We start from the raw sequence: 13,589 nt of genomic DNA, 5'->3' as shown, positions 1-13,589 counted from the left end.
TAAGGCAAAATTGGGTGCACTACTTTAAAGGCAATACATATGACTATAGATATTCAAAGAAAGAATAGAAACTGGTATTGATGGGCTCCCAGGAAAAGAATGTATTTGAAGCTGGCCTTGAAGAATGTCTAGGATTTTGACAGGTGACAATGAGAGGTAGAGAGTGAGAAATTCCAAGGACAGAGAAAATGCAATATTCACAATGTGTTTTCTAACTTGTGCTCCTTTTCAGTATTCAAGAATAGTATTCTAATATGTATTCTCTATATCTAGACTTTTTTTCCTTTCTTATTACATTCTTTTGCCTAACTTCAGTCATTTCATCACTCATTAACCTTTTCCCTTAAGACAAAAAGGAGATAAAAGTGGATAGGTTATACCTAGAGTAGTCAGTTCACAGAGGCAGAAAGTAAGATGGTGGTGGCCAGGGACTAGGGGAGACGGGGAGTTGTTTAATGTGTACAGAGTCTCAGTTATGCACGATGAGAAGAGTTCTGTGGCTGGATGGTGGTGAAGGCAGTACAGTGTGGATATACTTAATGCCACTGAACTGCCACTTAAAACGGGAAATTTTGTGTTATATGCATAGGTACCGTAATTTTTATAAAGTTTTTAAATAGTTAAGTTATAAAAATTTTTTCTCATTTGTGAGGAAAAGTTTATAATTTCATCAAAAATGGAGGTTAGCTGTTATTTGTAACATAGTATTATAGCAAATACAATTGGATATGTTAAGACAAGTGACAACAGCCTCACCAAGTAACTCAGTTGGTTAGAGTGTTGTCCTGATACACCAAGGTTGTGGGTTCTATCCCTGGTCAGGGCACATACAAGAATCAATTGGTGAATGCATAAATAAGTGGAACAGCAAGTCCCAGTTTCTCTTTCTCTCTCTTTCTCTCTCTCCCTGCCTCTTCCTCTCTCTAAAATCAATATTTTTTTTTAATGACATAGGTTGCCATACTAGCATTACCACAAGATTATGTCCTAACGCCATACCTCTCAACATTTTTCACGCTGTAACACACCTAGAAAAGTATAACATTTCTATGGCACACTTGTGCAAACGAAGTTTAGATTGGGGGGGGCGGGGCCCTGACATCTCTGAGGTTGTAGGGATCAATAGTTCGTTGTACCTGTAACCCTTTCTTGTCACATTCGTTTGGAATCTCTGCTCTCACTTTGTAACGTTGGATCTAGATTTATCTCAACAAAGTGTGCTCATACCTCAAGATACCTAACTATGTACATTTACATTTTCAAAAGTAATTTTTCAATTTCTAGTGTCAGGAGTACCGATTGCAGCCTCTTCCTCGTGAATTCCAATGGAAGGAAGGCAGGGGAGTGCAGGGGGTTGGACGGTCCCGGGTGGTCTCTCATTCCGCTGCTGGAAAGCCGGGTCAACTATCCTAGATTCACTTAGGTTGGGCCCTGTCTGTGAGGACTCATAAATATTTATTTCTTTGATTCTCAGCTTATATATCTTTTTTGGAAAACAAAGTGATTATATCTACTAAACGTAGTCTTTTTTTTAGGAAACTGGCAGGGGTTGAACACAAATAAATTCTTAATTTCCAGCTTATTTTCTAGATTCCAGGAATAATTCACCAGGCTTATATCTGCATTTATCGGTCGCCATTCTTTCTTATTTTAACATACTTTCTCAATATGTTATAATTCCCCAACTTATACATTAATATTTTAGTAGGCTGCTTCTGGATACAGAAATGTACCTATTTTATTAGTTACTTATCTCCAAAATCACACTGTAAATTACTTCTAATAGGTTTCCAGTTGTGAGAAAGCTCACAATAAAACACCCGGACACAGGACTTCAGCAGCAAAGCAAGGCGTTTATGCACGAGCCTGAAGAACTGGGCGCACTGCCAGCCAGGGGCATGGGCAAGGGAAGTAGACAAAGAAAACTGGATTTATACCAATGCGATTAGCTCCCCCTCCCTTCTCCTCCCCCATTTCTCCATTACTGGTTAATCTGGGTTCACAATCTAACGCAATTAACTACTTAACTAAGGGTGTGACTAAGGGTAATCTTGTTATAGGTCTATCTCCAACTTATTTGCAAAGTTATCTAGTGACATCTTCCCATTTCTCTGTGTTTGGTGATGACAGTCTTCCTCCTTTTGATCCCAGAGCTATGTGTGAGGAGCTGCGGAATGTCGTTTCCTCGCCCCTTTTCCATGATTCATCTGTTAATTAGCTCCCACTGGTTTGAGAGTCACTGGCTTCTTTATCCCTTACACAGTCGATCCTGCCATTTGTTTCCCCCACAGCTCTCTGAGCTCCTTCCTGGTTTACTTGAGGGCCTGGTAACACTCCACTAATAAACTGAGGTTTTCATTAATTTGTACTGTTTCTTTATAAAATGACAAATTTTTATATTATAACGTTTCCAATATAAAAGGTCACAAAGTAATTTATATGTCTCATGTAATGTTCCTATGGGTGCATATAGTGGAACCTATAAGAGTCTTAAAAAAAGAGGCATAAATGTGAAAATCATAAAATAAGAGACCTTCTCAGTTAAAAGGTAAACTGTTAATAACTAAAGAAGGATAACAAAACTTCTTACATAAAGTACCAATTTATGGGAGTGAAGGTTAATCTTATTAAGATGGTAATATAAAAGAAACACTACTGTTTAAATAGGTAAAAGAGTGGAATTATCAACCAAAAAAAGCAGTTAATTTTGTACCTGCGTTTTTATTGTGCCGACTTTATTTAGCAGTCATCTATTAGGAGTTGGCAAATTTTTCTTTAAAAGGTAAGACAGTAAATATTTTAGGCTTGTAGCTAATACATACAATCTCTGTTGCATATTCTGTTTCTTTCTTTCTTTGTTTTTACCTTTTTTTAAAAGCAAGTCCATTCTTAGCAGGCAATCCATACAAAGACAGACCAGGGACCGTAATTTGCCAATCAATGACTTAGCTTAAATTCCTTGCTTAGTACTAACCAAGAGTTTGTAAAGGCTTAGAAACTTCCAGTATCTGCAATTGAGGACTGTCAAGAATAGATAGTACCTTAGTGATAAAATACCTAGAAAAGAAGAATGTACATATATCTCATGAGATAAAGAAATCAACTTTCCAGAATCACTACTATCTATGTTGGAATTTATTTGGATTTTGGTAGTGATTAGACATAGATACTAATGTAAATGAGAAATCAGCATGACTTAGTCTATCCTAATGTAATTAACAAGTAACCTGAATTTCAGATAGTAATATGACGGAGGGCAGAAGGCAGCAGTTTACCGATAGAAAGGTGGAACAGATCAATAATTTTAATTCATACAACAGATACACTATTTCCATGTCTTGCTGGTGATTGTCACTTCCACTCAATAACTGCAGTGTTGCTGAGAATCACAAGTGCTGCCCACCATGCAGGGAGGTTGTGGCCCGATGAGTTGGAGCCATGTTACTGTGTTTCTGTAAGCAGTGGCATTGACTCTCATGTTATGTCTGGGAAACTCCTGAATGGAGCCTCTTAATGAGACTTTATGTCCAAACTGAAAAAGAACTGAGAGGCTTCTGTCATAGCAGACCGAAACAACATTCATTCATTTATTCATTTAAGAAAATGTTCATTGAGCACCTACTTTGTGCCGGGCAATAAGGTATAAAAATGTCTGCCTTATGAATCTCATATTCTCGTATGGATATTGGCTATAAGCCAACAACCAAAGCAAAAAATAAAACTTTTAGGAAGTGAAAACATAACTTGCTGTGGAGAAAAATCGCAGGGACGGGGTGAGGACAGAGGGTGATGACGTCCCTGAGAAGGTGAACTGAGGTATGAAACCTGAAGGAAGTGAGAGCGCATGACCAAGCTTTCTGAACAGCTGGATTTTGCAAGATCTCATCATTGTCTTAATGTGGAAATTTTAAATGGCAATATACCCAGGTAAAAATAGATTCGGATGGAAGCTTGCTATTACATAGGAAATTAGGTTTTATAACCGTTTTAATTTTTTTTTTCTATTTAAGGTAGAATACAAAATATATAATAAAAGAATGTGACTTTTTAACAGCAAAATCCAAGTAGCTATCATTAGAAACAATATGCTTTTTTAGTACTGCTAACTTCTCAAAACATTTTTTAAGTGCTCTTGGGTTTTTTTGTTTGTTTTTTTATTGTGATTAAAAACAAACAAAACCATAAGGCCATGGCCAGGTAGCTCAGTTAGAGTGTCGTCCTAATACAGCAAGGCTGAGGGTTCAATCTCCATTCAAGGAACGTAACATAAGCAACCAATGAATGCATAAGCAAGTGGAACATCTATGTCTCTCTCTCTCTCTCTCTCTCTCTCTCTCTCTCTCTCTCTCTCTCTCTCTCTCTCTCTCTCTCCCTCTCTCTCTCCCCCTCCCTGTCTCTCTTTCCCCCTAAAATCAATCAATAAAAAAATTTTAAATGCCATAAAATTTACCATCTTACCCATTTTTAAGAGTGCAGTTCAGTAGTGTTAAGTCTCTTCATAATTTTGTGAGGCAGATCCTCAGCCCTTTTTCATCTTGCACAACTGGAACTCTGTACCCATTAAGCATCAGCTTCCCTTCCCTTGCCCAAACCCAGCCTGAAGCAACCCATCGTCCTGCTTTCCATTTCTGCGAGTGTCGGTGTTTTAGATAGATACCTCGTATGCGTGGAAGCAACAGTATTTGCCTTTTTGTGATTGGCTTGTCTCACTTCCCATAATGTCCTCAGGATCCTCTCCTGTGGCATCTCAAAACATTTTGGAATTCCTCTTATGGAATTGTCTTTTGCGCCTCTGGCACATGTTTTTGAAGAGACTCATTTATTTAAACTTTATTCCAAGCTCAAGGCCCTTGCCCCTGCGTGCCCCAGAGTCTGATGGAAACTGTACCGTACAATACAGTATAAGAGGCGGATAAAGAATAGTGTGAGGGTCACATTTGTATTCTCAGAACTGGGCAGCAGCACAAAGGAAACAGACTTCCTATTAATTCAGACTGATTTGAAAGGTGGTGAAGGTGTGGTGGAGGAGAAGTGGCAGCTGTAGGGATAGATTGCAGGAAATAAGCAACAGCCTTACAGGCGAGAGAAGAAGGGAAGTCAAAATAATACTTACGACCCAATTGAAAGTGGAGTGAAGGAGGCATGTAAGGGAACTGAAGAAGCAGTCACCTTTAGAAACACACCTCTTCATTGCGGTGTACATTTGCCTCTCGGAGGCATGAAGAAAATTGAGATTACATAGGACGAGATTTGGAAATTAAGTGCTTCCAAATACTAGTATGATAAAATGTGAACACCTGCACAGAAGATTATTTTAAAATATGCTCATTGAAGTTTATTTTGAATCATATAGTCAGAAAAGTTCTAAGGTATCTTGTCTTACATTTAAAAACTGAGGTTTAGGCTAAGAAATATTGAATATTCAAAAATCTAATTGTACTCAGTTTCAAAATAGTGGATAATACAGGGAATAAGCCACTAAATACTTTGATTAATATATATGTAATGTATTAAGATTTAAAAATAACAGTAAAAATCTATTCATTTAAACAACATTCATTGAATATTATGTTATGACTTCAAGGAGTACACAGTATTGAGTGGCTGATTCAAGTAAACAATTATAATAATTATATAAGTTAAGTACTGAAGGCTTTAAGTCTTGAAAGGAACACCAAAAAGTTTTATTGTATCAGAGCAAACTTCTTAGAAGAGGTGATTTTCAGCTGAGTCCTGAAATACAAGTGGGAAAAGCTGTTTATATAGTCAGCTCTGGGGAGTAAGTGCTTTTACATACATTATCTCACTTTATTCTCTCAGCTCCCTCTGATGTAGGTTACTGTGTCAGTCAAGGAAGCTCCTTTTACCAAACAGATGTCATATTCTGAAGGGACTGCGTGCAAGCAGGTGGAAACCCAGTGATGATAAATATTTCAGGCCTAGTAACAATGTGAGGCTTGTGCCACTCCTAGATCTCAAGGCGCAAGGACAGGGATGAGAGCCTTCTTATGGAAACTTTGGTCTCCTCTAGAAGAATTTAGCCACTACCAACCATGGCCAGGCAAAGAAGGAGCCAGGGAGTAAACACCCCAATTTCTTTCTCCTCCCACCTCAAGCCCACTATGCATCCCATTGACTAAACCTACTCAGAAACTGACAGCTTCCCGGGCACAGAGCAGGGTAGAAGAGAATGGAGAATAGATATGAGGGTACCCAGAATATCCAGCACAGTTATTTTTTAGTCTCTCCATACTGCACAAGAGATAACTGAGACGTCATCAAGTTGCCCACGTTTACAAATGAATGAGTGGATGGAGCCTGTTTCATCCCAGAATTTATTCTTTAACCACTGTGCTGAGCTGTGCTCAAGCCACAAAAACAAAGGAAGTGTGACATTGAATACCTACTGGGGACCAGACTCTTTTCCTGTGTGCTAAAGATACAGCAGGAAACAAAATAAACACTAACTTATTTAAGGTTAAATGTCACTATCTAGGAATTGTTTTCCACTGCTAGTTCAGTGGCTTAAGCAGATTGTTCAGTAGCTCAGATAAGCATTAAAGGGTTAGTAGTATGTGGCCCTTTGAAGTTATCAGAGACCTAAATTACTTCTGCTTTCTCTTCAGCCATCCTTGGTATGTGGCTTTAGTCCTCACATTTACAACATGGTTGCTGTAGCCTCTGCCATTACATCTGCATTCTAAGCAGGAAGGAAGCAGAAATGGGGAAAATACCATCTCCCTCCTAAAGAAGTTTTCCCATAAGTTCTACCCAACATGTCCTCATATTCTGTTGGCCAAAACTGAGTCCACGTGGCCACACCTAGTAGCAAAGGAGGTTGATTAATGTAGTTTATACCTGGATGAGCCAATTACTGTCATAATGAAATTGTAGTTATCTTAGTTAGAGGGGAAATAGCCTTGGTCAGTGTAGCTCAGTTGATTGCGGTGTCATCCCATAACTGAAAGTTTGTGGGTTCGACTCCCCATCAGGGCGATACCTAGGTTGTAGGTTCAATCAGAGCTCTGGGTATATACGATCCCAGTCCGGGCACTTACAGGAGACAACCAATTGATGTTTCTCTCTTACATTGATGTTTCTCTCTCTCTTAAAAAATAAAAAATAAAAAAAGAATGAAAAAAGAAGTCCTCCGGTAAGGATTTAAAAAGAGAAAGAAAAAGAAGGAGAAAGTAGGTATGGGCTAAGGAGCCAACAGGCTTTGCACAGAGTCTTAATTAATTTTTATATCCCCGTTACTTAACATAAGGACCTGGCACATAGTAGATGTTCAGTGAAGTGCTATTAAACTACTCTCAACTACAAATAATTTAGTTTAAGTAGGAGAACGTTAAAAGATAGGATTAGAGAAGTATGTGCCAGATCCTAAGGGGCCCTGTCTTTTAAATTAAAGTAGTTAGAACATGACAGCAAAAGCAAAGTGCCGCCACGGAAACCGAGGAATAAGGAACATGCATTGGTCCTGTGGAAGAAAGCTGTAAAATTAATTTTAAATGGTTATGATCAAAGACCCAAAAAGTCAATTAAGGAAGTAGAAAAACAGGACAGTGGTATACTTGTGGCCAATCTACTTCATTAACACATCTGAAGAAAGAATGTATTGGGGGAGGGGGTGGAGGGAGGGTGGTCTGCAGTGGACCAAACACAGATTAACAGGAATCAGGAAGAACTGTCTGCCATTGAAATTCTTGCACTGCCATTTTTGAGTCTTAAGATTCCTTTTTAATATCAAAAGTTTTATTTAGCTTCTTTCCATACACACATAATAGTAATTAAACTTGTAGTACCTGCTGATTGAGAAAATGCAGATGCACAAATTCAATACCCTTTGCTATAAATTGGACCATCTGTAGCTTGGTGTTTAGAAGTTGCTTTTAGATTATTTTTGTCCAGGAGCCACAGTTAAGAAAATCATTTTACATCGTGACCTAATGATGATGACAGTTTCTCAAAACAGAACTTACCTCTACAATGGCAAGGTACTCTGATATTTTCTATTCCAGTCTGTTCAATTTTTTTTCTCGCTCAAACCTGGTCTTAAATTGAGTTCCTTACCTGTGCATTGAGGACCTGCAGGGTTTTTTTCCTTCCAGTTTACTCAGAGATCATTGAAGAGATCTACAATTTCAAAAATGCTGGCATAGATGTTCTTCTGTGACTGTGATTGTAAGAACCTTAGGTTTTTAGCTGACTCACCTTTTTCAGTCCCCCAGACCTCTTAATCTGACTGTAAGAGAACCTAGCAATTCCCCAGTTTTACTCTTTCTCTATGGTTTGTGACTTCTTTCTTTTCCAAGGTTTGTAGTTACTTATTTTTAGAGATAAGGAAAGAGAGGGAGAAAAAGAAGGAGAGAAGGATCCATGTGCAAGAGAGAGATACATCGATCGATTGCCTCTTGCACACCCCAACTGGGGACCTGGCCAAAACCCAGGCATGTGCCCTGACTGGGAATCAAACCAGCAACCTTTCAATTCACAGGCCAGTACTCAGTCTGCTGAGCCACACCAGCCAGGACATGTGACTGTTTAAAAAAAAAATTTTTTTTTTAATAAGACTGGCAAAACTAACAGGCATTCCTGGCCAAATGACAATTACGTTTCTCATCACCAGTTAATAAACTAGCATTCTAAATTGTATTTTGGTTTCTTCAGGATTTGGTTAGCCTCAGTCACCTTTGAATTCTCTTAGCAGACAGCACCTGGACTTTCCCTATCATGGAAACTTAATTCTCCTTTAATACTAAGGACTTTGGACTTTTCTTTTAAAGAAAGAACTGTGAAGTGTTTTAACAGTTTTGCATTTTAGAAAGATAAGCTTGGAAAGATTGTGGACTACAAATTGAACAGAATAGAAGAGAGAGTCAAATCAGAGTTAGGAAGCTCTTGTAGGCATCAAGCCAGAAATGATAAAAGCTCAAGGTGAACCAATGGGGTCAAGATAGGAAGACAATGAGGAGCTTAAAAGATACTCAGTAAAGGTAAGGGTTGTTTAAAATGGCTGCAGCAAGTGAAAAGAAGGAGAAATCTAAAATGAAGAAAAATCCAGCGTTTCTGGTTGAGGTGTGCCATTCACCAAGAAAGAGTATGTGAGTGATTGGGGGATTTCATTTTGACATACTGAACTTGAGTTGCCTGTGGGGATCACCACATAAAATCATGTGTAGCTCAAGTTAGAGCTACCATGTACAGGTGGGGGTGGGGGAGGGAGGTAGAGTGTTCACCAGCTGGATTGGTGGTAATTGAAGCTGGCCAAGGGTGTGGATAAGGTCAAGAGGTGCTGACCACTGATGTTTCTTCTAAAATTTTATGTATCAACTTTGGCATATAAAACTATTTTTAAAAAGATAAAAGTATAAGCTATCATACTTATCTGTGTGCCTATATATATATATATATATATATACCTGTATATAAATTTAGGAATGTGGTCCTTTATAATTTCAAACAGAAGTGATAAAGCAGTGAGTTGCATATTTAATTTATTATCATCTATAAATAAAATAGGCTGCTTTGACTGCTTATCTAGTGCCCTACATAAGGGGTTCTGAGTGCTTCTTCTGTCAGTCTGCCTCCCTTGCAGCGCTTTTACCCTGAAATTATTGAGCAAACCCAAAAAGTACTCTGGTAAATACTTAGCAGCTCAGAAGATCCGAAGCACACTAATTTGGATCTAGTAATTCCTCAATAAATATTTAGTGAGTGAATGGATATGCATATATAGATAGGTAAGACTGACCAAAAGAGAAGTGGTGTCCTTGATTTTTTGTAATTCTCTTTGAAAATAGAAATAATTCATACAAGATTCGCCTTAGTAAAATATGTTAAATACAGGCTTTGAGCCAGAAAACACAGATGTGTATTTTTCAACAGACATACCAGGTGGGAGATTATTTCTAACAAAAAAACTTTGCCCCTAAAGTACCCTTCTGAGTTAAGAAAAGCAATTATTTGCTATAATCTTACATAAAAAGCCCTAATGTATATTGGTACTTAGTTCTCTGAATTGCCTCTCTTATCCTCCTAGTAAAATTTTACTTGACTTTCTTTTTTCTTTTTATTTTTTTCAACAGACCAAAAAAGAAGCACCTGAGTGGTCTAAGAAACAAAAGATGAAGATTTAGTGTTTTGAATGGATTTGCTATATTATTATTTACTCTGGAAGTTCTTTATCTGATGAACAAAAAATGTATCTTAATCATGTGCTTGGCATTTTTAAATAACTTATATAAGATTTATTTTCACTGAATGTTTACATATTTCAGCATAATAATCAAAATGTATAAAGTGTGAACAATAGTATACTTTATATTTGGTTTTAACTATTTTATTACAAAATAAATATAGATTCTGATTTAAATTTTGGATCTTTCATAATCCTCAAGGCATTTTAAAGAGTGTGGCTTATAAATGTATAGTTGTTATATTGGTAAATACATTTGCTAATAATATAAATTTCGAGTTTAAATGTCAGAACACAAATACCAAAACACCTTACATTTTTTTAAATAAAGAATTATTTATGAAATCTCTAGAAGGCACTTCAAACGCCCACTAATTGTGGTCAGATATCATGCATTTAATATTATCATTAACCAACAAAAGCTAGCAGGAAGTTTATTTCATTGGTCAAGTAAAAAAATTGGTGAAAAGTCTCCTGTTAACATTAGTCAACTGATTCAAATGCAGTGTGGACAAAATTTCTAGTCAGTGAGAAAAAAATCAGTAGGATTTTCTCTCTTTCTTGTCATAAAGCAAGCTACATTTCTCATTCAAGATATACAATTTAAAAGAAAAAAAAGGTAAGAGAAGAAAAGGTAAGATACATTTGTATTCGTCAGGTTTTCTCAACTACTACTGACATAGCGGAGGGGGTGGGGGGCAGTCCTTTGCATTATGGGATGTTTGACAGCATCTCTGCCCTCCACCACTAGATGACAGTAGCACCCCCTCCCCAGCCGTGGTAACTAAAAATGTCTGTGTCCTCTGGGGTAACAAACACCCCCACCTCCTAGTGGAAAATCACTGATACATGTATCAATGATTGTCCTTGTAGATATGAATAGAGTACTATCTGTTCAATGTAGGAGAGAACAGAAAAAGCCTCTGAAAATAAATACATACTTATAAATCTGTTGTTGGCCTGAAAACCCAAATCTCATCCCCCTCTTTCTGTTACATTTGGACATATCCTCTAATACATGACCTTCTGCAACACGGGTTTGTGAAAATGGGCTTTCTCGAGGGTGCATCTTAAAATCCAGGATATCCTGATAATTTTATTAAAACTAAATTAACTTACAAACATAATTTGTTTTCTAAGACACTAGAAGAAAAACATCTATTTTTTTCAACTCTAATTACTAATCTAAAGGCATATTATAATTTAATTCAGTCAACCCCATTTGTTATATCTACATATTTTAACAAAAAGGAATACTGTTTGGATTACCCAGGTTAGAGTAATTGTGTGGACAGGCACAGAAATAGGAAAATTTGGTGCCAATGTAAGAAGTAATTGTTTTTCTTCCTTTTTTTCTGGATATGAATTACTCTTTAAAAAATAGTTTATCATTTCCCACCATAATAACTTAATAAATCTCAGGGTTAAATTGTGATATGAAAGCTTTTGGGAAGACATTGTGAATTTTCAACTCAGGTGACACTCCTTCCAGAAAGTTTTCTCTGTTTTATCATCATAATCTGAAATATGCACTCTTGTACTCTCTATCTCTGTAATTCTGCTTACCATATTTTATAATAGTTGTTTACTTACCCTTTTCCTTACAGGAAAGAATTCCTATGCTATTTTTGGTCCTTAGTTTTTTAGCACTGTGCCTTGAACTTAAACAGCAAATGTTTACTTGATGCATTTGGGCAGATGAGATACAGTGATGTAACTTTTTCTTTTTTTCTTTTTTCTTTTTATGTCTTTAAAATTAAAGATGGGTTTTTCAGTATCATACATAAAATCTGTTTTAGCTCATTTCTTTTTTTAAAATATATTTGTTTGTTTATTTGTTTATTTTTAGAGAGAGGGAAAGGAGAAAGAGAGGAAGAGAAACATCACTGTGCGGTTGCCTCTCACTCGCGCCCCCAACTGGGGACCTGATGTGCAACCGAGTTATGTGCCCTGACTGGGAATCGAACCCGCGACACTTGGCTCGCGGGCCGACCTCAATCCACTGAGCCACAGCAGCCGGGGCAGCTCATTTCTTAATATCACTACAACTCTGGCCTTTCCTCCAAATTTTCAGGCTTTGTGTTTTTTTTTACTTTTCTCTTTTTTCCTTTTATAAAATTGTGTTAAAAGAACACAACATAAAATTTACCGTCTTTCCCATTTTTAAGTTTACAGTTCAGTAGGGTACTTACGTTGTAGTGCAGCCTGTCTCCAGAACTTTGTCATCTTCCAGATGTGAAGCTCTATACCATTAAACAACTCTTTTATCCCCCTTCCCCTGTCCCTCGCAACCCGCCATTCTGCTTCGTGTTTCTATGAATTTGACAACTTTAGATACCATATAAATGGAATATTCTTTTATTTATTTATTTATTTATTTATTTTAGAATAATGGGAAGAGAGGGAGGAAGAGGGAGAGAATCATCAATGTTTAGGAGATACATCGACTGATTGCCCCTTGCAGGCCCCTAACCAGGGACCTGGCCCACAACCCAGGCATGCACCCTGACTGGGAATCAAACCAACGACCCTCTGGTTTGCAGGCTGGCAGTCAATCCACTGAGCCACACCAGCCAGGGCTGGAACATTCTTCTTTTTGTGACTGGCTTATTTCACTTAGCGTAATGAAATGAAATGACCTCCAGGTCCACCCATGTTAATAGCATGTGTCAGAATGTCCTTTTTAAAGCTGACTAACATTCCATTGCATGTACACACCATATTTTGTTTATTCATTTATTCCTTGATGGGCATCCAGGTTGTTTCCACATCTTGGCTATTGTGAATCTTCTTATTTCTTAATTCTTACTTAAAAAATAAATAAAAACAAAAATAACATAGCATTTTTTTCTTGCTAAATTTTATATAAAGTTGCCCAAATGTAAGAGAAATAGCTACCATTATCAAGCTAATTCTGTCCAGTTGCTGTTACGTGCTTTCTACTCCTAAATTAATCTTCACAGTAACTTTGTCTATTAAGTATTACTTCATTTTTAAAATGAAGAAACAAACTCAAAGAGTAACTTAATGGCCCAAGATCAGACACATGATGAATAGCAGAAATGGATTTGAACCACTTCTGGTGGTCTGATTTCAATGGGCATGCTCTTGGCAGTACACTACGCTGCTTCTCATACTTGGCTCTGTATTCCCACCTCCCACCCCAGTGGGATGGAAAGAAGAGGGAAGAAAATCTTGATTTATCCGCTTTTCTTGGAAAAGAAAAATGGGACTTAGCATAGTTTAGTTTTTGTGCAAGATAAGTTCATGCATATCAAATCTATTCCTAAAGATTTTTATGTTGCAGTGATAAAGGAGTCTAATGCTAAAGAGTTCCATGACTAATAGTTCTTACTAAGATAATGGGATATGGTTAACTTTTCAGAACCAA

At 37.2% G+C, this 13,589-nt stretch overlaps 1 protein-coding gene across 2 annotated transcripts in view; it reads left to right on the top strand.

Annotated features, from left to right (window-relative positions):
* The window catches only part of PIBF1 (progesterone immunomodulatory binding factor 1), a 169,494-nt gene extending 159,011 nt beyond the window's left edge, over positions 1-10,483 (top strand). For both annotated transcript variants that reach the window (XM_090258571.1, XM_090258570.1), the window contains exon 18: positions 10,089-10,483. In XM_090258571.1, coding sequence (XP_090114697.1) covers positions 10,089-10,139 — 51 coding nt within the window. In that variant the 3' untranslated portion in view covers positions 10,140-10,483. The remainder of the gene's footprint in view (positions 1-10,088) is intronic.
* Positions 10,484-13,589: the final 3,106 nt, after the last annotated feature.

The sequence above is a fragment of the Furipterus horrens genome, unplaced genomic scaffold (assembly GCF_987537825.1).
Source record: "Furipterus horrens unplaced genomic scaffold, mFurHor1.1.pri manual_scaffold_12, whole genome shotgun sequence".
NCBI classification, from domain to species: Eukaryota; Metazoa; Chordata; class Mammalia; order Chiroptera; family Furipteridae; genus Furipterus; species Furipterus horrens.
Note: the sequence above shows the minus strand (reverse complement) of the source record. Positions and strands in the feature narration are given on the sequence as shown.